The sequence below is a fragment of the Ciconia boyciana genome, chromosome 3, assembly GCF_034638445.1.
Source record: "Ciconia boyciana chromosome 3, ASM3463844v1, whole genome shotgun sequence".
Classification (NCBI taxonomy): Eukaryota; Metazoa; Chordata; class Aves; order Ciconiiformes; family Ciconiidae; genus Ciconia; species Ciconia boyciana.
In genome coordinates, this window is record NC_132936.1 from 127568194 (window position 1) to 127590349 (window position 22156).

At 60.2% G+C, this 22156-nt stretch overlaps 2 protein-coding genes across 2 annotated transcripts; one reads left to right on the top strand and one right to left on the bottom strand.

The window, feature by feature from the left end:
* The first annotated feature begins 925 nt into the window (after positions 1-925).
* THBD (thrombomodulin) lies at positions 926-4566 on the top strand. The gene has a single exon (XM_072857635.1). The coding sequence runs from the start codon at positions 1094-1096 to the stop codon at positions 2798-2800; it is 1707 nt and encodes a 568-aa protein (XP_072713736.1). The 5' UTR covers positions 926-1093; the 3' UTR covers positions 2801-4566.
* Positions 4567-4743: 177 nt separating this feature from the next.
* Positions 4744-8034, bottom strand: SSTR4 (somatostatin receptor 4). Its single transcript, XM_072857636.1, has 3 exons — positions 7943-8034; positions 7390-7537; positions 4744-6968 (listed from the first exon to the last, which is right to left on the bottom strand). Exon 3 carries the CDS (start codon positions 6918-6920, stop codon positions 5679-5681), a length of 1242 nt encoding a protein of 413 aa, XP_072713737.1. The 5' UTR covers positions 6921-6968; positions 7390-7537; positions 7943-8034; the 3' UTR covers positions 4744-5678.
* Positions 8035-22156: the final 14122 nt, after the last annotated feature.

Sequence of the window (22156 nt, forward strand, 5' to 3'; positions counted from 1 at the left end):
GTCTGACTTTGTCCTGGCAGGGCTGGCAGCCTGAGCCCTGCCTTCACTCTAGCGCATCTTTAATGCCCAGATGAGCACTGGGAGCTGCCGTCACTACGGGTCTGCGGTCCAGAGCGGCGGCGATGCCTGAGCAACGGGCACTTCTTCCCGGCAGTGGGGGTGCCCGCTGCAGCCTCCCAGCCACATGCCACCTACTGCCAGGGGTAGGCATCACCCCGTGCCGTGCCACCATCCCTGGGGACCCTGCGTCGCCCCCGGAGAAGAGCAAGTCGTGGGAAGAGGCCAAGGGGCGAGCGGGTACGGTGTGAAATCGAGACACCGAAGCTCTAGGAGAGGCAGCGGATGAGTGCTGGTGTTTGGGCTGGAAGGGGCCACAGGGCCATTAGGCTGGAGGGGGCCACAGGGCCACCAGTCAGGCCCTGGCAGGGCGTCCCGAGCGGGGACGGCTTGTGGGGCTGCCGTGGGTGCTGCTGCCATCACCGTGTCGGCTTTGGGATGGTGCCGACCGCAGAAAAGCCGATGCCGCACCACGGCGGGCGGCCTCGCAAGCGGGGTGAGGAACCCAGCGGGGCTGGCACGTCTGGCTGCCCTCCTGGGCTGCCCTCCGGCAAGCGGCCCTCCCTCCAGGCCTGCTCCCCCTTCGCACAAGGAGAAAACCGGTCTCGGGTGTTTTCCCCGGCTCTGCTCGGCCCCCAAGCCCCACGTCCCCAGGCTGCCGCAGGTGCCCGGCCCGTCGGGGCCGGCAGAGCCGTCCCTGCAGCGCCCGGCCCCCGGCCCCGCTCCTCCCGGCCCGCCAGCCCCGGGCTGGGCGGGGAGCAGCCCGCAGAAGGAGGGGGGGCGGCGGCGGGGCGGCGGCCGCACGGCCGCCCCCGAGGGTCGCCCCCGCCCCGCCGCCGGGATTCACCCGCCGCCGGGGCCGCCCCCGCCGCAATCACTCCGCACGGCGGCGGCGGCGGCGGCGGGGCCCGTCCCCGGAGGCGCTTCCTTCCTGCGGCGGGCGGCGGGGAGGGCCGGAGCGCCTATAAATGGGGCGGGCGGGCGGCGGCGGCATGCCAGAGATTTGCCGCGCCGGCCGGCCCCTCCGCCGCCCGCCATGCGGCGGCTCCCGCTGCCGCTGCTGCTGGCCGGGCTGGGGCTGGGGCTGGGGCTGGGACTGGGGCTGGGGCTCGGCGAGCAGCCGGGGCCGGGGCCGGGGCCGGGGCCGGAGCCGGCCGCCCCCTCGGGCGCGCAGTGCCTGGAGCACGACTGCTTCGGCGTCTTCTGGGCGGCGCGGCCCTTCGCGGAGGCCAGCGCGGCGTGCGAGCGGGGCGGCGGGCACCTGATGACCGTCCGCTCCACCGTGGCGGAGGACGCCATCGCCCTGCTGCTGCAGAACCGCAGCGGGCGGCTGTGGCTGGGGCTGCGCCTGCCCCTGCCCTGCACCGAGCCGGCCCAGCGCCTCCGCGGCTTCCAGTGGGTGACGGGCGACCGCCGCACCGACTACGCCAACTGGGCGCCGTCGGGGCGGCGGTGCGGCGAGCGCTGCGTGACCGTGTCGCGGGAGCTGCGCTGGGAGGAACGGCGCTGCGAGGCGCCGGCCGACGGCTTCCTCTGCGAGTACAACTACGCGGGCAGCTGCCCGCGCCTGCCCGCCGCCGAGGGGCTGCCCGTCACCTACGCCACCCCCTTCGGCGCCCGCGGCGGGGACTTCCTGGCGCTGCCGCCCGGCAGCGCGGCCGCCGTCCCGGCCGCGGGGCTGGAGCTGCGCTGCGCCGAGGAGGGGGAGGGCGGGGGGCTGCGCTGGGGCCGCGCCGCCGCGGGAGCCTGGCCCTGCCGCCTGGCCAACGGCGGCTGCGAGGGGGCCTGCGGCGAGGCGGGCGGGCGGCCGCGCTGCTCCTGCCCCGACGGCAAGGCGCTGGCCCCCGACGGCCGCGGCTGCCGCTCGCCCTGCGCCGGCGCGCCCTGCCAGCACCACTGCGTGGTGGCCGGCGCCGCCTTCCTCTGCATGTGCGAGTCCGGCTACCGGCTGGCCGCCGACGGCAGCAGCTGCGAGGACGACGACGACTGCGCCGCGGAGCCCAGCGTGTGCGAACAGGTCTGCGTCAACACCGAGGGCGGCTTCGAGTGCCGCTGCCACCGCGGCTACGAGATGGCGGACGGGCACTGCCGGCCCGTCTCCCGCTGCTACGAGGCGCCCTGCGAGCAGCGCTGCGAGGACGTGCCCGGCGGGTACCGCTGCGGCTGCTTCCCCGGCTACGCCGTCGACCCGCGGGCGCCCGCCCGCTGCCTGCTGCACTGCGACCGCAGCCAGTGCCCGGCCGAGTGCGACCCGCACACCCTGTCCTGCGAGTGCCCCGAGGGCTTCTTGCTGGACGACGGCGCCGACGGCAGGCGGGTCTGCGTGGACATCGACGAGTGCGACATGAACTTCTGCCAGCACAACTGCACCAACCGCCCCGGCGGCTACGAGTGCGGCTGCCACGCCGGATACCGGCTCCTCGACCAGAACCACTGCGTCAAAATCCCGGAGGAGGAGGACGGGGAGGGAGCGTACTCGGGGGATTTCGGGCCCGGAGCCCCGACGCCCGTCCCCAGCCGCGCCCCACCGCAGGCGGAGCGCCTCCACCCCGGCGCGCTGGTGGGCATCGCCGTGGGCGTCCTCTCCGCCGCCCTGGCCCTGCTGGCCCTGGGCTACCACCTGGCGAAGAAGCGCTGCAGGCCCCCCGCCACCATGGATTACAAGTGCAGCGGCCCTCACGAAAAGGAGATGGGACTTCAGCCGGTCGCCTTGGGCTGTGCCGCCGCCGGCCAGAAACTGTAGGGAGAGAGCGGGCAGGACGGAGAGAGGGAGGTGGACAGAACTGGGTAACATTTACTTCCCCCGCTCCCCCCCCCCCCGCCCCCCCCCCCGCGCAATTTTTTCATGATAAAGAGAATTTGGGAAAAGCCGTGATCACCCCCACTTCCAGAAATACTCACTGCTTTCCGGCCGGCTCTTGCAATGCTCACGCCCGAGAGCGGGAAAGGTGGAAGGAAGGCACGCAGCGCTGCTCCGCTTCCGCTCCCTTTGCGGGCAGCGGCCGGCGTTCGGCTTTTCTTTTCCCAAGCCGGCAGCTGTGGGGGGCTTCAGGGAAAACCCGTGTGCCTGTTACAGGAGGGACGTCTCCGTCTGGAACTGACTGCTTAAATCCGCATCGATGTGGGGCGAGAGCACGCGTGCCACAGCCGGCGGAGGCGTCGCGGACCGTGGAAGGTCGCCGGGCCCAATTCCGCCTCCCCTCAGCTGGGAAGCGTGCCGCCGGGCTGGAGATGAGGGGTTTCCCGGGGTGGCGAGGAGCTGGGATGCTCCTGCCTTTGTCTGGGTTCAGTTTAGTTTTTTTAAACTGATGGGTGACGGAAGAAGGAGCAAAGATCTGGTGGTCAGCACTTCGCCTCACTCCTCTCCCCCTCTCTGCCTCATCGGCAGAAATCTTAGTTTTTATCCCCCCCCCCCCCCCCCCCTTTTGCCTCTCACCTCTGGCCGCTGAGCACTTTTCACCTTAAATCACTAGCGACAGCGGGGACCCTGCTGAGCGTCACCGTGTGAGGGCTAAAATGCCTGATTTCTATTCCCTCTTACCATTTCGGTGCGCTTTTTGGGGGCGCAGAGGTTAAATGGGGATACCGAGGCTGCTCGGGTAATTTTTTCCATGATAGGAAAGGGCAGCGCTGGGGAGCCTCGCGTTCCCTGCGCAATTTCTTCTGTGGTTTTCTGCTGTTGTTGGGTTATACTGTTTGGTTTTGGTTTGGTTTGTTTTTTTTTTACAAACCCACTTAACCGGCCCCGCCTGTCCACAGGGCTTTTTCCTGTTTTTCCTTTAGTCTTCTCCGGGGCTGAGTCTAATCCGTGTTGAAGCTCGCGGCAAAACTTTCCCGGGGGGCAGGATCCGGCCCACTGCTTGCTTCCCAGCCACGGACTGGGGGGAAACGTGGGAAACGATGCGTTTTTCCAGCTCCATCGTTTCGGTGGGGAGACGAGGGGCAGCTCTGCAAAGGCAGCACGCTGCCGGGCAGAGCTGGCGGGGCTGGGGGTGTCCTGCTCCGGCAGCCGTGCTGGGGTGAAGCCGGCGGCTGTTGGTGCGGGCACGGGGCGAGCGGCGGAGCGGATGCTGACAGCTTTATGCCCGTGAAATATCGGCCTGCAGCAGCGGTTAGCTTTCCCGCGGGAAGTTTTGCAAGCCTGCGGTCAGAACTTGGGAGGGTTGGAGGCTGCAGAAGGGGCTGCAGAGCTCCGGGGGGTTGTGTCCCCCCGCATCCCCCCTTACATGCTAAGTGAGCTTGCTATCACGCAGCGTTCCCCCCCCACCCCGCCCCGATACGATAGAGCTACGTTGCAGCCTCCAAGGAAAATAAAAAGCTAAGCGTTGTATGAACTGTAGCTTTCCTAATGTAAATGGTTCAACCCACTGTTTTATACACCCAGCACATTTGTAAATACTTATTTATTTATTGGAAATATACCCTACGCAATGCACAATCACATGGTGATTTTGTGTGTAGACCAATAAAGCTTTTACAGTCTGGTTTATAGAAAGCTGCTAATGAAATATTCTTTCTCCCCCTCCCTAAAATGACTGTTTTTCCTCGCTGAGCAGCGGCCGCTCTCGCAGCCAGAGCTCCAGAAGTCACAAACCCCGCTGGAGCCAAAAAGAAAAAAAAGGAGCCGCGGGCTCTTAGCGGAGCATCAGGCTGAAAACATGCCCTGCTGGTTATTTCACCACTGTGATTAAAATAGAAGGAATGAGCCATAAATAATGGAGAACAAGAATAACATTAAAAGGACAAAGTTAAAACCAAAGAAGCTGGAAATGGCTAATTTAATGCTACCTCGGTGCAGCCAAGCCGGTATAGCCCCAGTGCTGTCCTTCAGCTCAAGTTTCTCCGGGTTTGTGTTTCAAGTACCGCTAGAGGTGACGTTCACCTGTGGCAAAGAGAGCGGGATTCGGTTCTCCTGGGTTTTCTTGTGGAAAATACAATTTTGGTCCTGTGGGTGCTAAAATCCCTTCGCCTGGGAATTTGGGGAGGGGGGCGGGGGAGGTTCATTGGTGCGGCCTACGTTTTTTCCTTTCCCCGTTAGCTGAAGGGAGGTTTGGGACTCCCCGGCACCTGCCAAGGCGCGGTTTGCGTAGTCGCAAGCTCCGATCTCAGTTGTTCAGAAACTCCCTTTTTTTACATAAGAGGAACCCAAGGGGGTCAAATGGATCCCGTGCTCTCAGCGCCCTGCAGAGCTGATGTAGAAGCCCAGTCTGGTCCTAACCCCGCATCCTGCTAGAGACGTAGCGGGGCTGAGGCACTTCAGGACTTCTCTCTGTCTTTCAGAGCATGTTTTGGGAAGGAACGGGAAGTTTGTGGTTCACTGTTCTGGAGGGGCACCCGCCCCGCGCCTACCGTCACTGTTCACGAGCGCATTTTGAAATCCTCACCGTCCCCGATCCCAGCGGAGGCTCCTCGCTGCCGAAGGTAACGGCCATGATTACTCGGTCGACGTAATTAACTGTATCACGGGCCAGTCTTATGGCTTTTTATTTTGTTGAATGGCACAGCACGAGTCAGGGCCGGCGGTGCGGGGCACGGCAGTTTGCCCCCTCCCCGGCCGGGGTCCCCTTTGCCCGTGCCTGGTGGAGACGCCCGTCCGGGGGCCGGCGAGGCGTGGGGACACCCTAGAAGGCGGTGGTCTTTGTGAGGAGGGGTCCGGGCTTGCAGCAGGGCTCGGGGTGCACGGGCTCCTGCTGGCAGGGCAGGGGCGGGCACATGCAGCCCTTGCCCTTGTCGTCCCCCCGGGGAGCGGCGCAGTAGTCGAGGGGCTCTTCCTCCTCCTCCTCCTCCTCGGCGGCCCCCTCCCTGGCGGGGCAGCAGCAGAGGCTGGCGTCGAGGCAGCGGCGCAGCACGCCGTGGAAGGAGTGCCGGAAATTTTCGGAGAGGAAGCCGTAGAGGATGGGGTTGGCGCAGCTGTTGGAGTAGCTGAGGATGAGGGAGGCGTTGTTGACGGTGGCATCCAGGCGGCCGGGCAGCAGGAGGTTGACCAGCTGCACCACATAGAACGGCATCCAGCAGACCACGAACATGGCGACCACCATCAGCACCAGGCGGGTCAGCTTGCCCTCGGAGCGCCGGCGCTGCTGCCAGCCCACCCGCTGCGCCACCGCCCGCATCTTGCCCACGATCAGCAGGTAGCACAGCCCCATGGCCAGCACCGGCAGCAGGAAGCCCAGCAAGGTGGTGTAGACCACAAAAGCGGCCGACCAGGCCGGGCTCGGCCACAGGAGGTTGCAGGCCACCGCCTGGCCATCGCGGGTGGTTGCCGTACCGGCGAAGATGGGGATGGGCGAGGCCACCAGCAAGGAGAGGAGCCACACGCCCCCATTGACCATCTTGGCCACCCGAGGACGGCGGTAGGTGGCTGCCCGCAGCGGGTGCACCACCGCGATGTAGCGGTCCAGGCTGAGGACGGTCAAGCAGAAGACGCTGGTGAACATGTTGAGCCCATCGACGCCCAGCACGGTGCGGCACAGGGCCCGGCCGAAGGGCCAGTGGTGCAGGGCGGCCGACGTGGCCACGAAGGGGATGCTGAGCATGAAGAGTTCGTCGGCGATGGCCAGGTTGAGCAGGTAGATGTTGGTGGCCGTCTTCATCTTGGCGTAGCGCAGGATGACGAAGATCACCAGGGAGTTGCCCAGCAGCCCCAGCAGGCACACCAGGGCGTAGATGCACTGGATCACCACCATGCCCGCGATCTCGCCTGCCTTGCCGCCCCACTCCGCCTGCCCCTGCTGCCAGCCGGACTCCCCCACGGCCGTGCTGGTGTTGGGGGGCACCTCGGAGGCGGCCCAGCTGGACACAGTCCAGAGGGGCACGCCGGCCGCCTGGGCCCCCGCCGGGAGCTGCTGGGCATCGGTGCTCATGCTGGGAGGCGGTCCACGGACGGGACGCCGCTGGGGATGGGTGCCAGCCTGCAGGCAGGGCACGGGCAGAGAGAGAAGGGGATGAGAGCCGCGGCGCGCGGCGGATGCAAAGCGCGCTCCCCTGCCTTCCCCCTCGGGTCACGGCCACGTGCTTCGGGCCGCTCCGGCCGTGGCCCCCCTGCTCCATCCACCCACCCCCCCTCCCTGCCCGGGCACCTTCAGGTCACCCCTCAGGGCAGCAGCATCCCTCTCCAGGCCGGAGCATCCCATCTGGGGTCCGAGGGGCTGCGGGCGCGGGGCGCGCACTAACCGTGCGTGGGGGCACCTCGGCTGCCAGCGGCAAACCGGTGGCCTGACCTGGGAATCAACGCCGCCGCCCGCCTTAACGGACCTCTACAAATCTCAATGGATTCATTAATCCCTGCGGGGAAAGCAAACGGAGGGAGAAAGCGAGCTGGAGATATTTTACCTCTCCATCCTCCAGGGATTGAAAGAGCCTCCCGCCTCCCTCCCGGGGGGCAGCGGCCGGCGCTGGGGGCTGCTCCGGTGGGATCGGCGGGCTGTCGGCAACGCGAAGTCCTGCTCGACCTGAATCAGACGACCAGAAGGATCCGGACCTTTGAAAGTGAAAGCCAGGCCACGCTTGCCGGGTGGGGATAGGGGCTATTCTAGCTCACCCCCATCACCCACGCCACGAAAATCAGCTTTCCCGTTCAAAATCAACGCATAAACAGACAGACAGATTAACCCCCCCCAAGTTTCTGGTTTCCGCTCGCCGCCTCCCAGTGGCAACCACAGCAGCGGACGAGCCCTTCCCCCTTCTCCCGCGGGCGTGCGGGATTCCGCTCGCGGTGCCCACGCCGCGGGGACCCGCCGGCCTCCGGGGCTCCGCCGCCGCCGCCCGGCCCTCCCGCCGGCCCGGCCCCGGCGCTGCGGGCACTGCGGCAGGGCGGGCGGGACGGGGCCCCGGCACCCCGCCCCCGCAGCCCCCGCAGCCCCCGCAGCCCCCGCAGCCCCCGCACCGGCGGCTCCCCGCGGGGCGTCCCCGCCCGGGCGAGGCGGGCACGGAGGCAGGTTGCCCTGGCGACTGCCGGCAGCCCGCCCCCCGCGCTCGCTCCCGCGTCCCGGCCGCGCAGGCAGCCCCGCTTTCCCCCCGCCCGGCCCTCCCCGGGCCCCCCTCGCCCCTGCAAGGGGCCGGCGGCCCCGCTCGGGCGGCGGGCGCGGAGCATCCCGCGGGCCCGGGCCTGCGAGCCCGGGCTCGGGGGGCGGCGGGGCTCGGGGGGCCCGAGGCTGGCCCCGAGAGCCGGTATGCGCCAAAACCTCCCCCCGCTCCGGAGCCCGCGCCGAATTCCTGGTGCCATGGGTGGGAAGGGCAGACATCGCATCTTGGGTTGGTTTCGGGGGTTTTTTGGGCAACTGTTGTCTTTGGGTGGGTGGGGTTTGGGGTTTTTTTTGGGGGGGAGAGGGAGCAAGGACATCTTTGCGCCAAGGAATCACCGGCAGCGGCTCAGCGGAGGGAGAGCCCGGGCCTGGGGCAGGGAGGACCGCTTCCAGTTCTCTGTGGGGCTGGGGGCTTTCTGATGGTGCAGCCCTAACCCCCCCACTCCATCGCTCCCTCCCGCCCCGGGCCATCGAGTGACGGGGCAGAGGGCCTTTTTCTCAGTTGCCCGCGTCTCATGCTCCCAAGTCACCGTGCCGGGTGAGCGTCTGGGGGTCACGGGGGGTTTGGGAAGTCGGGGTGGAGCTGTGAGCGGGCAGTGATCTGGCTGGGTGAGCCCGTCTGTGCGAGGAGGGGGATCTGGCCGCACGGGTGGGAAGCTAGATAAATGCATATATTATATTTCTGAGAACGGGCTCGACGCGCATGGGAAAGCAGGTGCATTTTTCTTCTTGGTGCTTAAATATATGACCGTAGTTAATCGTGCAGCTGGCAAGGAGGTTTTGGCTGTGACATCCCGGCTTAAATATCGTGGACGTGGAGAAGCACAGAAAGCGCTGGTGCCCGGAGCCGCAGGGGCCGCGGCACCGGGAGCGGAGCACCCCGTCTCCGCACGCCGCTCCTCCCCATCTCCGTGGGGTGTTTTAGTGGGGGGAAAGCGACACTCCGGCCCGCTGCGATGACGCGAAAGTTCCCAGCGTCAGTGGCTGCCGGGCTGGGCGCGGAGGCCCAGGAGGGGCACCGTGCTCCAGGGGTTCCTGTTGCAGCCGGCAACCGGAAAATGTGTAATAAAACAATGAAACCGCCTGCAGATTACATCGACCCCCTCCACCTCCCAGGAGGAACAGGAAACTTTTAAATGCTCTTTTACTGTAAAGGAGGAAACTCCTTCGCAGCGAGCAGGACTTTTGCCCACATTGTATTGCTGGTCCGAGTCCTTCCATGGAAAAGCTTTGGGTGGGGAGAACCAGGGATGAATAGCGACTGCTTTGGCTGCAGGGGAACATTTTGCGGTGGCTGGTGCCACGAGAGCCTTGCAGGCGGCTGAGGGTGTCCCGACACGGGGCGGTTGGTTAGTGCCCGGGGAAGAACCGCTCCAGCAGCTCGGGAGCAGCTCTCCTGCTTGGGGTGATTTCCTAGGGGATCCTGCCCCCAGTGCCCGTAAAAGATGAGGTTTTCTAAGCCAAAGTGCTCCCCGTGGCTGGAAGGATGACCAGCAGTAATGGCTTTAAAGCCTCTCCTGCTGCTGCCCTCCGTGCCAAGCTCACCGGCCTTTACCCTCCCTCCTTCCTTCCTTCCAAAACTCACGGAGCCGAGAGATGGGAGACGAGAGACTTTTCACCAAGAGTGAATTATTTTAAACTCAATTGCCTAAGAAGCAAAATCAATCTGCCTTCCCTCAAGTGAAGCTCTCCAGATGGTTAATTTTAAAATAAAATGCAGGTCATTCCCCCTGCCAAGATAGCATCAAGTGGTATTTAAGTAGGTTAAAAAACCCCCCTAACCTCAACACCCACAGCCTGCAATAATAAAAATTGGCTTTGCCAGGTGAAATCTGGCGCCTTCCCTTATCAGCTGATTGCAAACACACCACAAGCTGGCACATGGATATGGTTTTTGGATATCCAGAAGCGCCCACCCACCCGAGCCTGCACCCTGTTGCCTTACAGCCCTGTAAACCCGGGTGTGCAAGCGTGCCCTTTGCCAGGCCCGCCTGACGTCAACGTCGCATAACGGGGGCTGCGTGCACGCGCGTGCCCGCGCGGGCAGCTTTCCCTCTACCAGCAACCTGCAGTTGCCGCCAGCTCAATATTTGCAAACCCAAGGCTCGCCCTGCCCTGCCGGGTCTTCCAGCAAAAGGCAGCTGGTGGTGGCTTTTTTTTTTTTTTTGGCTGCCACATGAAAATCCACCTTGAAATATGGCCAAAAGAGTTAAAAACGGCCAACGAAAATGCCTTGTTCTTCTCTGATCAAAACGAAAATCCAATGAAATATAGTGCTCGGCAGAACAGATTGTGGTTTGGTTTTTTTTTTTCCTTTTAGGCTGGGGGTTTTTTTTTTAGATCTTTTCCTAAAAAAAGAAATGTAGTTTCGAAATGGAACAGGTGAAATATTCCAGTTTGAAAATGGCTGAAAAGTATACTTTAAAATAGCCCTCAGCTATTACCCTGCGGTGCAAAAGGGGTTTCCAGCCCATGCCGGGCCCCGTGGCATGGCTGGTAGAGCTCGCACTGGGGATGCTGGCCTGGAGGAGCTGCATGTAGATGTACCCAGCGGGAACATATCCACGGGCAACGTCGCGACTGTGTCCAATTAGCCCCATTTCCATACCTCAATATCGATGCAAACATTCCTCACGCTGAGGAACATCAAATTTCCTTCAGTTAACGGTCCCCGTGGCTGATTATCTCATTATGACCAACTTACATCTGGTTTCTAATCTGCTTAGAAGCAAAGACAGGCCCAGGGCTTTGCAGGGCTCAACCCGCCCCGGGAAGGCTCCTCTCTGCCGGGCTGGACCCTGCGGGCTGCCGGGGCTGAAGGCGCGCGCTTGAGATCTGGGGGGTTGCTTTGCCGTTGACAGCGCAACCGCTTTGTCAGCGTCCAGGAGCTGCTTTCTCCGCTAAAAATAGGCTAATCCCTGCAGTAAGAGCTGAATTAATGTAAAAATAACACTGCCAAATGCACATTTTCTCCATTCTTAGCCTTTCAAGCTTGAATACAAAATCTGCACATCTTCGCTTCGCAGCCTTTAGATACATCCCCCTCTGGTTTTCGTTACGCAGAAGCCAAAAACCTTTGCATACCGAAACCTCTGCTGGAATATTGTGCAGTTGTGAAAGAGGAACAGGAAATCAGAGTCAAACGCTTGACCCCACTTGTCCAACTTTGATTTTAGCGTTACTAAAGTAATGGTTGCATCGGTTCATTAAATAAGAACGATCTCCTAAGAGCACTGCTCAGCAGAAGACCCATCGTCGTCTTCGCGAGCGGCGCTTGCCTCTGGGCACGTGGCCCTCCCAGGGTCTCTTGCACCCGAATGCAGCAACAGCGTCGTGGCAGGCGGCAGCGATTGCCAGCGAGCAGCAGTTGTCTGACTTCGGTTTGTGCACCTTTCTGATCAGAAGGAAAAAGATGTCTGAAGTGCCCTACTCTTTAAGGGATTTCAATTAAATTTCAATTAATTTCACAATTTCAATTAAAAAAAAATAAATCACAGAATGAGATAACATCGTTACCACTGGAGCAGAATAGTCAAGCACAGAAGGACGAGAGATTTAAAATGCGTTAAAGCATATTATAGGATTTGCTGCTTCCAGTTTTGCGCGAGAGCAGCCGTCGCACTGCATATCCCACCCTTCCCCCCGGGCAAGCGCGTGTCTTCTTCGGTTCTTACTGCCAAAAAGAGCTGACAGAAAATGGGTTGAAACCAATGAAATACAAATCTATGTTTTGGGCCCCTGATTGCGCGGCGGTACGGAGTAACACAGGGCTCCTCCTGAAAATCTCCGGCTCCTACAGAGAGGATTCACGGCTGTGAGAACCAGCAGCTCAAGGCAAAGAGGAGCGTCAGAAAAACCCAAGTTTTTCCCCAACTTCAAAGCGCCCGTAGTAGAAGCAACACCCACTGCCCTTTGAAGTCAGGGGAGAGGCGTCATCCCCACCCAGGCGTTGGAAATTTGACGTTTTAAGCGGTATTATTGTTACATTTCTCCCGGAAAGCGCTCTCTCTTGCAATTAGCTCAATGACAAGCAAGCGCTCATGCTGGAGAGAGGCACCCCAAAAAACGACCTGCCAGCTGGGCACCCCCTTGCCACTGCTGTCCGTGGCCGGGGACACCCGGACGGCAGCGATGCCCGGCTCCGCCTGCTGTGCGTCACGGAGAGCCTCTGGGTACCGGAGAGCGAGGAGGGGAGGATGCGCCAGGATTCGGATGTCTCCGGACACATCCGTGCGGGGCAAGGGGGAACCCTCCTTGGGGGGTTTCATGGGCGCAGGTGAAGAAAATCATCTCACGACATTCGTTGCTGTCTGTCTTTCAATTTTTTTGAGGAATTTGAGAAGAGGAATTTGAGAAGAAGAGGCATTTGCCCCAGGCTCTGCCCTGAAGGCCATTACGGCCGCCTTTCTCACACTTAAAAAACGGTCGCTGACAAATTCAGCCCAGCTCCGTCGCCGGAGGGACGTTACAGAACACGTTAGGGGTATTTTGCTCTCCTGCAGCACGCGGCCGTTCCTACCAATTGTCCTTGCAAAAAAACCCCCACGTTTCGCACAAATGACAATAGAGCTCGTGGAGATGCGGCCAGTTTCTGCAGGGCTGGGGATTTCCGGGCAGAGCACACGTATCCTTTGTTACTTACGGAAAGCAGACATCAGCGGGGACGCCACACCTTCGGGGGGGGCAGCGAGCCGGACCCACCGCGGGCACGGCCCGTGCCCTTTGGGAGCCCCATCCTCGCCCAGGGCAGAGCCGGGCAGGGGGTGGCTGTGGCCGGCGGGGTACTGCCCCTCTCCTGCCTTCTCCTTAATAATGCAAACGTCCTGCGTGTCCGCCGACGGTTCTGGCATTTTCATAAAAATCCTTCGTTTCCAGCAATCGCGTTGCAAAAGCAGAGCTTTTTCAAAGTAAGCGAAACCCCCCCTGTGCGTGGAAACCTCCATGAGATCTCCCCCAGCCCTTGCTGGGCTGTTTGCTGCAAATATTCTGATAGGTTTTTTTCTGGCCTTGGGGGCCAAGTTACACCCCCAGGCAGGGACCCGCTGGCAGAGTCCCCCAAAAGATGCCGCGTGGAGTAACATGTCTTACGCAAAACCGGGGAAGGAAGCGTTACTGGGTCCCGAAAAACCCGCTTCATTTCCCAGGTACAGCCAATAAAACTGTTCCTTGACACCGCATTTTGGCACCCCCAGGGAGGGGACGATTTCCCCGCCACGCTTTCCATCGCACCCCGAGATGCCTGCAGCACTTGGTCCCTGGAGCAGGGAAAGGTCGGACCCCGGGAGGGCAGAGGGTGTTGCAATAGCTTTTTGGACGTGTTTGTTCACAGAAGTCTGATAGATCGGCAGCGCGTGAGTTACGGCTGTCCCCCTCCCGGGAGGATGTCACCGCCACCCTTCCCTTTGGGCGTTGGGCTCAGCCGCCGGATGGGATGCTCCTCCCGGCCACCCCGCTGCCAGCACCCAGCTCCTTCCCTCCTGGCCCCTTCCCGCCCCGGCCCCGCGGGGACCTGCGAGCCCCCGACCTGCCGCAGCATCCCCCAGCGCCGCGGGAAAAACCTGGGGTCTTAAAAAAGGCTTTGGCTTTTATGGATGGAGCCGGGTCTTAGCCCACGGGTCTGCAGCCTGGCCAGGGAGCGGCAACAAGGGGCAAGAGGCAGGCAGCAGGCAGAGCTTTCCAGAAAGCCGGCTGGCTCCAAGCTGCCCGAATAACCGAGAGGGGAAAGATGGGAGAAGGAGACACTGGAACGAAGCTGAGCTCCGGGGCGTCTCTTTGAGTCCCCAGCCTTCGCGCCTGCAGCCTTTCCCCTCCCCTGCAGCGGGCAGGCGGCCGGCCGAGCGGGCGACGCTGCGGCGGCGGGCGACGCTGCGGCAGCGGGCGGGCAGGGCGATGCACGGTGGGCAGCTGCTGGTGTGTAAACACTTGGGGAGCGACCAGGCAGGGTCCCCCCCCATCCCGAAAGCTGCGAGATGACAGATCCCACATCCTGCCTTTGTTGACCGTGGGCGGAGGGGCCGGGAGGTGCCGATAGCATCGTCCCCAGCTCCCCCGGCCCTGGGAGAGCCGGCCTCTGCAGCGAGAAAAGGATCTTTACTTTTTTTCCTCTGGGTTATCTCAGGAAATCGGGCCGGGGACACGCGTTGGAGGTTTATCCCTCCCTTTATGAAAAGGGGGGGGTTTGCCTTGTGCGTGCGGGCAGCGCCGGCTGGGAGGTGGGTGCTGGGGGGTCCCTGCCAGAGGTCAGGGTGTTTTGTGTGCACCTGCTTTCCTGTTTGCAGCATCTGCCCTGAAAACATCGGCAAGATATTATCTTAATCGCGGCTTGGGTTTTGGTGGTGGGGAACGCCGAATCTTGCCTCAGTGCTGCTCCTGATCTGAGTAACTGCTTGAGTGAGGTACCAAAAGGAAATCCGGCACTTTCTAATGACAACTGGTAACCGCTCGGAGGAAAAATGTAGATAAAAAGTCCCTTTTTCAGAAAAAAAAAGCGCCTTTTACTCTGAAAAAGCCTTCACTTTCACACGAGGTGGGGCCTCCGAAAAGAAAAGCCACTGAAAGTACCTTTGCCTATCGATGCCCCCGAGTTTCAGGGGCTTTAGTCTGGCTAGAAGTTAAAGTCATTCTCAAATTTAAATTGAGCACCAGCGGGCTTAATGTATTGTCTCAAATGCTTCCCATTTATAAACGGCAATTTTCCTGTCGGAGGGGCCTGGAAGCAGCGGGGCTCTGAGCACCCTCGCTGGGAGGAGATCCCCAAACGCCGGGAGGAGATCCCCAAACGCCGCGGTAGCTGGCATACAGAAATGTGGGGTAGTGGAGTAGGATAAGCAGGGAGACAGCGTGGTGGGAGCCTGGAAGGAGTCCTTTAAACCACGGAAACTAAACCCTGGGCCAACAGTAGGTGCTCAACACCTCTCGTGGTGTCGCGGGGTTACGTTTGGTCGCATATGTGAGCAAAAGTGTAAGGGGTGGAGATCGGCTGGAAATGGGGTACGTGCGGGACCGCAGCCTCAGCAGCGGCTTGCCTTTCTCCCTGGGAGGGGAAGTCTTGGCTTTAATCTGGAGGTGATTTGAGAGGCAAAACATTCGCATTCACGTCGTGCTGCGGGTTGCGAGCAGCTCAGCAAAGCCTCCTGCTCCCAAAGAGAGCTGGTGGATGGGACGGGCCCCTCCGCACGGCCAAGGATTGCAAAATGCGGGGAGGAGGCTCAAAACCCTGCCTTCGAGATGGCCGAGCTGCCCGGGGTGCGATGCCGTCGGGGGAGCTCAACGCTTGGCATGGGGAGCGGGGAGGAAACCAGTGTCACTCTGGCCATGAGCGATCCGACAGCCTGCCGGGGCCGAGCGGAGGGGGACAGGGAGCCTGGATCGCAGAGGATGTTATTCCACGTAGGGGAGGGGGGCCTCCATCAGCTTTTTAGGAAAAAAAAAAAAAAAAAAGAAAGAAAAACTGATTTTCCTGATATTGTTTTGCACCTTTAAAGGAAATTCCAGGGCTGGGAACCTTCAGGGAAACAATGAGCGGGGCTGGGGGCGAAGGTGGGCTGCCCCAGGTTGGCGTGGCCTCCTGCAGCCGGGGCAGGTCCCCGTGCCCCCCCCCAGCCCTTTCGGACACGGTCAGGGGCTCTGCCAGGGCCCCCACGCTACTGCGGGTGGAGAAGGGGTGGCCACAAGAGAGCCATGCTGCCGGCATCCCTGCCCGCACCCGCAGAGAGCCGCGCTGCCGGCATCCCTGCCCGCACCCCACACTGGATGCAGGGCTTGTTTTTTGCTTCGCAATTTCCTGCAACCTTGCTTTTTCAGAAAAACACCCAAATTCCAGAGCAAGAATTACAGGTTGGGATGCTCCCTGGCGTTTCATGCACAGGAGAAGTGTCTTTTTTTCAGAGGGGCCAATATTTCAGCCTCGCTGCAAGTGTTGCTGCTGCAGGGGTTAACGGAGCACATCCATAGCCCTGCACTTTTTACTGAGACGTGAGTTTTAGGAGAAAATTATTATTTCTCTCTGCTCCTTCCCTGAAATAACAAAGGCGGCTTTTATTTTCGATGCTATAAGTTTCCTGGGGAGCACAGCTCTCCCCTCCGTCAGCATCGGCCACGCTCCGCATCCCTGCGGATGGGGCCGTGCTTGCTCAGTGATGCTTCAGCCCAGCCAACTGACGGTATCGCTGGAGAAAAGCAAGAGCGCGCTGAGCCCGAGCGACCCAAGCGAGATGGACTTCCCTTTGGATCCCACAGCCCCCCTCTCCCGCACCGCGCGAGCGGCATCCCACAGCACGAACGGGGGGCTGCTGTGTTCCGCAGGGGGTTTGAGCGCTGGGGTTGCAGCGGCCACGGTAATTCAGCGTCGTGGAGGTGTCTGCTGGCACGCAGAGGTCTTCTCCATCGCGGTGGCCGCGGGCGATGCGTTGGGGTGTAATTGTTAATGGCACCGTGTCCGTCAGCGCTGAGGCCCGTGGGCTGGACGCAGATATGCTCAACTACTCCCCGTCCTTCACAGGTTCGTTAATACGTGTTGGAAAGGCGTTTCTCCCTTCCTCTGCGTTTCCCTTCCCTCTGCTGAGGCTCGAGTGTTAAATTCCCAGCTTAGCAAAACAGGGTTCGGTGTCAAATGCTTCATTTCAGGTTTTTGTGAGGAGCCAGTTCATTTACAAATCACCAGCTGGAAGTTATTAGGCCCTTAAAACAAAATAAATTACTACAAAATTGTGCCTCCCTGCAGTTGGTCTGCTATTAATTTGTGCCGAGTGCTGGAGCCAGCTAAACCCCAGCCCGCTGGCTTCCTTCTTCCCCCCGGGCATCTTTCTGCACGAAGGAAAGGGCAGCGAGACGGAGGGTGCGGGGAGGTGCTGGGGTTTTGGGTGCCGGGTTCTCCATTGACGCTGGGTCCATCCAACGGAAGCTGCTTTATTCCCTGCTTTGTGCTGAAAAGCAGCGTGCTTTAGGAAGCAGCGAGGACCTGCTGGTAGGAAAAATGAGCGGAAAAAATGTGGAAAAACGGGCCAAATATATTTAAAAATTATGCATTTCTTTTTTTTTATCTTTCACGTTTAAAGGGGCCCAGGCTGATTTGCTCCCCGGAGCTGCAGCTCGGTGCGAGGCTTCGCTCCGCAGCAGGGCATCGGCCCTGCACGGCCATGCTCGCGCGTCCCAGGGGCTGCGCGGGCGCGAGGCCGAGCCCTGCGCCTCTGCCCGGCGCGGCCCCAGCTCTTCTCTGAACCGCCGGGATATTGCGATAGCAGCACGAGCGCCAGCAGCGTTAGGGCAGGCATCATTTCTTCCAGCTGGCAGCGGAGACGGGGTGTTTTAGGTCAGAAATGGGCTGCGGGGTCTCTCCCTTTGCTCTTTCTCAGGGCCAGGCAAGCTTCAGCAGGCTGGGATGAATGCCTCCGGTGCTAGAGCATCTCCCCAGGGCTCACCCTGGCCCAGTGACGAAGATTTCTCCCGAGCAAAGAGCTGGTGGGTTTGGTCCCTTCTGCGACCTGCAGAGCTAGAACGAGCCCTTGCTTTTCTGTACAAACTCCGGATTGCTTTTTGTTATCCTTTCCGCTGAAGGCTACCTCTAGCATCACCTGGGAGTCTCCTCCGCCAGCCCAGGACCACAAATCCGCGGCGGTGCCTTGCACGAGAGCTGTTTTCGGGCTGGAGAAGGCGCCCGCCTGGCTGCTCGCATCCTGACCCCGCAGAGCCAGATTTCCTCCCTGCCTTCGCCTCGGGCTCCGCTGCCCTCCCTCCTCTGTGTCTGCAAGGATGTCATTTTACGAACGACAGCACCCGACAAAGATAATGACCTGCTTTTGCTGAGAGAGCTGGGGGTTTCCTTCCCAAACGGAGTGCGACCTTCCCCGCAAGCACTGTCAGATGTCGCGGCCGGTTCGGAGCATCTTGGTACCTCCTTGAGACCTCTCTTTAAGGCGATGCTCTGCATCGGGGTGGTATGTTAAGGGGGAAGGATGCTCACCGTGATCTCTTGCCGTGGTGCGGCGTTGGAGCATCGAACGCAGCACAGCTTGGAGCCGGAGCCTCCGTCCCCGTCTGCAGCGCTGCTGCCTGTGGGGAACTGGAGCTGTGGGTTACTTCGTCGTTCTGTGGTAGAGCCAAGGGAACATTTGTCTTTTCCCTGAATCAGCTGGGAATGAGTTTAGCTGGGCAGCCCTGAAGGTGTTTGCTACCACTGGGAAAATTCCCTAAAATAAGGAGCCAGGGAATGACCCCGGAATAAGTGCTTTGGTACGGGCATCTTTGGCTTGCAGCAGGTTCTCGAGCCCGGGCAGCCTCGGCCTCTCCCCACGGAGCAGCATTTCTCAGCGTGGGGCTTGTGCCCAAGGACGGGAGCCAGGAGCTGCTCCTCTCCTTCCAGTCGCGCGCCAGCACCCCAGCTCCGCTGCGTGGTAATAAAACCTGAGCCTCTTCCTTCCGTGGCTGCAAAGAAAACCCAGGGAGGGCCTGCCAAACCAGGCGGTGCCCAGGCTAATGACGTGGCCGGTTAAAAACCTCAAAGTCCAGGTCGTAAAGTCTTCCTTGGCACCTAAGTACCACCAGGATCCAAATTTCACTAATCGTTTACTGTTGGCCAACACACATGTTTTTAAGCGAATAAACTGTTTGCAAAAGTATTTCCTAGAGCTGTCCCTCTCGTGCCCGTGTCCTCGCCCTTTCCATGTTTTCCTCAGCAGTGGATCCAATTTCTTTCTTTTCATGCTGAGTTTGCTCAGAATTACAAAGAAATAAATAAGCCCTGGTGATTTATATGACCTCATCCTGAAATGCTAATGCAGACAGGCGGTTTGAGTTCATTTTAACATCCCTCCAGCTCAGAAGAATGAAGTGAACTTGACTTTGCCCTGCCCGTCTGTCTCCGTCAGAGCTGGAGAGACCACGGAAAATCACGTCCCTCCTTTCAGGTGGGGGATCGCAGCAAGCCCCCAGCCTGCTGCCCCACGCGAGGCTCTCGGCGGGGACCCTGGGGGGCTGCAAACCATTTTCTCCCTCCAGAACAAGCCCCAGATCATCCCCACAGCCACATTTGTGGGAGGAAGGTTTGAACCTAAGGGCAGCGGAAAAGCAGCACAAGTTATTTTGTGTCAAGAAAAAAAAAAAGAAGAACCAAAAACCAACCCTGCTTGTATTTCAGATTTCTGACAGCATTTATGCCTTCTCAGCCAAACTGGAAAGAAAACAAATCCAGGGTTCAATGACTGAAAAAATGCTTGATTTGCTGAACAGGGTGAAGTACCTTCCTCTTGCAGGAGGGAGCGGAGGGAACTGGACAGGACCCAGGGCAGCCCTCCCTCCCAAATAGTTCGAGTTATCAAAAAGCCTGAAAAATTTCAGCCGAGTCAGAAAGTTCCTGGCAGTCAGCAAGATGTGTCTCATAAGTAAAACATCCTGGCGCAAACACGTCGCATCGCCTCCGCTGCCAGCGCAGTTCATGGGACCGCGACGTGACCCCCCCATCGCATCCCCCCCCCCCTTTCTGTCCCCTCCGGGGAATGCGCTGCTGCGGGACGGGGGTGCCGAGCCCCTTGCCGGGGCTGCTCCCCGTCACCGACACCCTTCCCGGCCTCCCCCAGCCAGCAGACCTCCCTCTCATTTTTTTTAGCCCGTCAATGAGGGGAATGACCTTGTGTAGGGTCCCCCTCTGTACCGTACTGCTTCCTCTAGCAACACTGAGAAATTGTCTCAGTTCCTCCTAATTCACAAGAGTTAAGGGTTGGGTTTTTTTGAGATATTACAACATAATAATAATATTATTAGAATCGGGATTTGGCAGGGAGAAGAAAATCTGTCCCCATTTTACAGTGCTCTGGAAACTTCTGCTTTCTACCTGCTTCATAGAAACGTCCTTGAGCTGAATCTTTAAATCCCCCCGAAACTGCACCCTCGGGGAGCTGCCCCACTGCACAGAGCCCACCCCAAGCAGCTGCCCGAGCCCGCTGCGGCGCAAAGGGGAAAGCTGGGTTTGCTGGCAGGGGCTGCCTGCATCCCCGGGAGCGCGGGGATGCTCCAAGGCCCAGGTGAGCATGGACCTTGCGAGCACCAGCTTTGGGATTTTAAGAGCTGCAGCACCCGCTGCTTGTAGGAAACCTCCAAGTCAACAAATTGCAAGGAAGCAGTCCTGTTTTTTAAGCAATATATGGTTTTCCCTCTGCCCCAGCATTAGGAAACAGGCTGGTTTAGTTCTTCTTAGCCTGCGTTTGTCCTCTCATCCCTGCGTGCAGTGGACATCCCCCCGGTGCCTGCTGGCAGCAGACCTGCCCTGCTCCCCAGCCATGGCTGGGCCCCAAATTCACAGCCAAGGGGTCAGCCCCGGGTAGGAAAAGAGCAGGGGAGCCACAGATGCTGAGGGCATGGCAGCTCGCATAGCTGGGGGATTAAATAACAGCTAAATGAGGACTCCTCAGGTGGTTTTTGTCAGGGTGAGCTCCCATTTAAAGGGTGCAAAGGGTCCTTCCCTGTGGGATAGAAGTGTTCTTGGTGGAGGTAAGTGCTGGGAGAGGCTTGTGGCTCCCTGGGTGTGATTGCTTGGCAGGGCTGAGAGGCACGGAAAGCTGGCTGTACTCTTTTGCTCTTATAAATCTTGGCTAACTGGACTCTTAAGTGCCCCCAGGGAGCAGCTCCACCAGATAAGGGTTAGCACATCCCTCCTTGGCTTGAAACTCGGGCTGGTTTGGGTGGTCCTGTGAGAGCAGGGACCTGCTGGGCTGCGTGGGGATGGTGTGCGGGGAGCATGGTGGGTGCTGTGGGGAAAAAGCTGCTGGGTGCTTCTGTCCTCAGCTTGCTGAAGTGTGTTTGCAGTGCTGGCTTGCTTTGTTCTGTGTTTGTTGCCCTAGTGGCTTCTGCTAAAGAGCTCTGGAAAGCTGTGTTGCCTGGGCTTTGGGGGCTCTGCTCTGTTGCAGAGAAACCCCAGGTGACCTTGGAGAAATCCCTTCTCCTTTTGCCTTCGGGCTAGGGACTTGTTTCCTAACAGGAGGAAGGATTTGGCCTTTGCTTTGCATATCCAGATGTATTGCCGATGAAGCTGGTGCAGTGCTGTTTGAATGCAGCCTCTTTGCTTTCTGCCAGCTGCAGCTCTGGCTTTTGTTTCATACCCGTCCTTGGCAGAGCCTGAGAGTCTCCCAAAGCTGCTTTTCCACCCTCTGCCTGATAAACACTGAGGATGGGACTGTGCCCTTCCTTCCTCCATGGCAGCTGGGGAGCGCAGGGCACAAGCGAGGCTGGCTTCACCTTGCCGTGCTACTTCTTGTGTTGCTCGTGTGGTATTTCATGGGCAGAGCAAAGAAAAATGCTTTCAGGATCGTTGTGGAAATGCAGGTCTCCTACAGACAACCGCTGCCTGCTCTTATTAGCTGCCATGCTATGATTCTGTGTTTTCTCTCCAAAACCGGCTGCGTTCCCTGTGACCCTGCCAAATGAAGAGGGTGCTGACTGGAGCCACATGGCTGATGAAGCGAGGGGAGAGATGCAGCAACTGCTGCTCGTGCTTCTTAGCGCATTTAATCACTGGCAGGGAAGCTGCTGCCTCTGCCTGCTGTGCATGGGCTGCCGCTGCAAAATCCTGCCCAGCTTCTCGCTGGTGGGCTTTGCTAAGCCAGGTTTTGCTAACGCGGCTGACCGGCCTTTGCTGCCCGCTTGCACGGTCTCGAGGGCTGGTGACAAGCAGCTAGAGGAGGTGACACTTAGGTTGGCACCAACTGTTTGCAAAACGCGCGTGGTGCTGCTCCCCTCTTCCAGTAAAGCCTCTGCGCCAGGCGGCTGCGATGACTTCAGGCGGGGCTTTTTGACAGCTTGGGACTTTCCTGGGCCCATGTCACCTCTGGGGACAGGCCGAATCAGGAGAAGCTTTGTGGTCTCCCAGTGACTAAGCGGCCGGCCCTGCGGAGAGCAGCCGCACGCATTCAAACCCCCCTTTGGTAGCCGTGCCTAGTTTCGGGGGGCAGCTGGCTCCCGGGGTCTGTGCCCCAGGGCGGACCTGCGAGGCCGTCCGTCTGTCCGCGTCCCCACGCTTGCGGAGCAGCTACGGGTGCTGCAGCCGCCTCTGTCCCCGCACGCCTGGCCCTTGGCAAAGCTTGTCC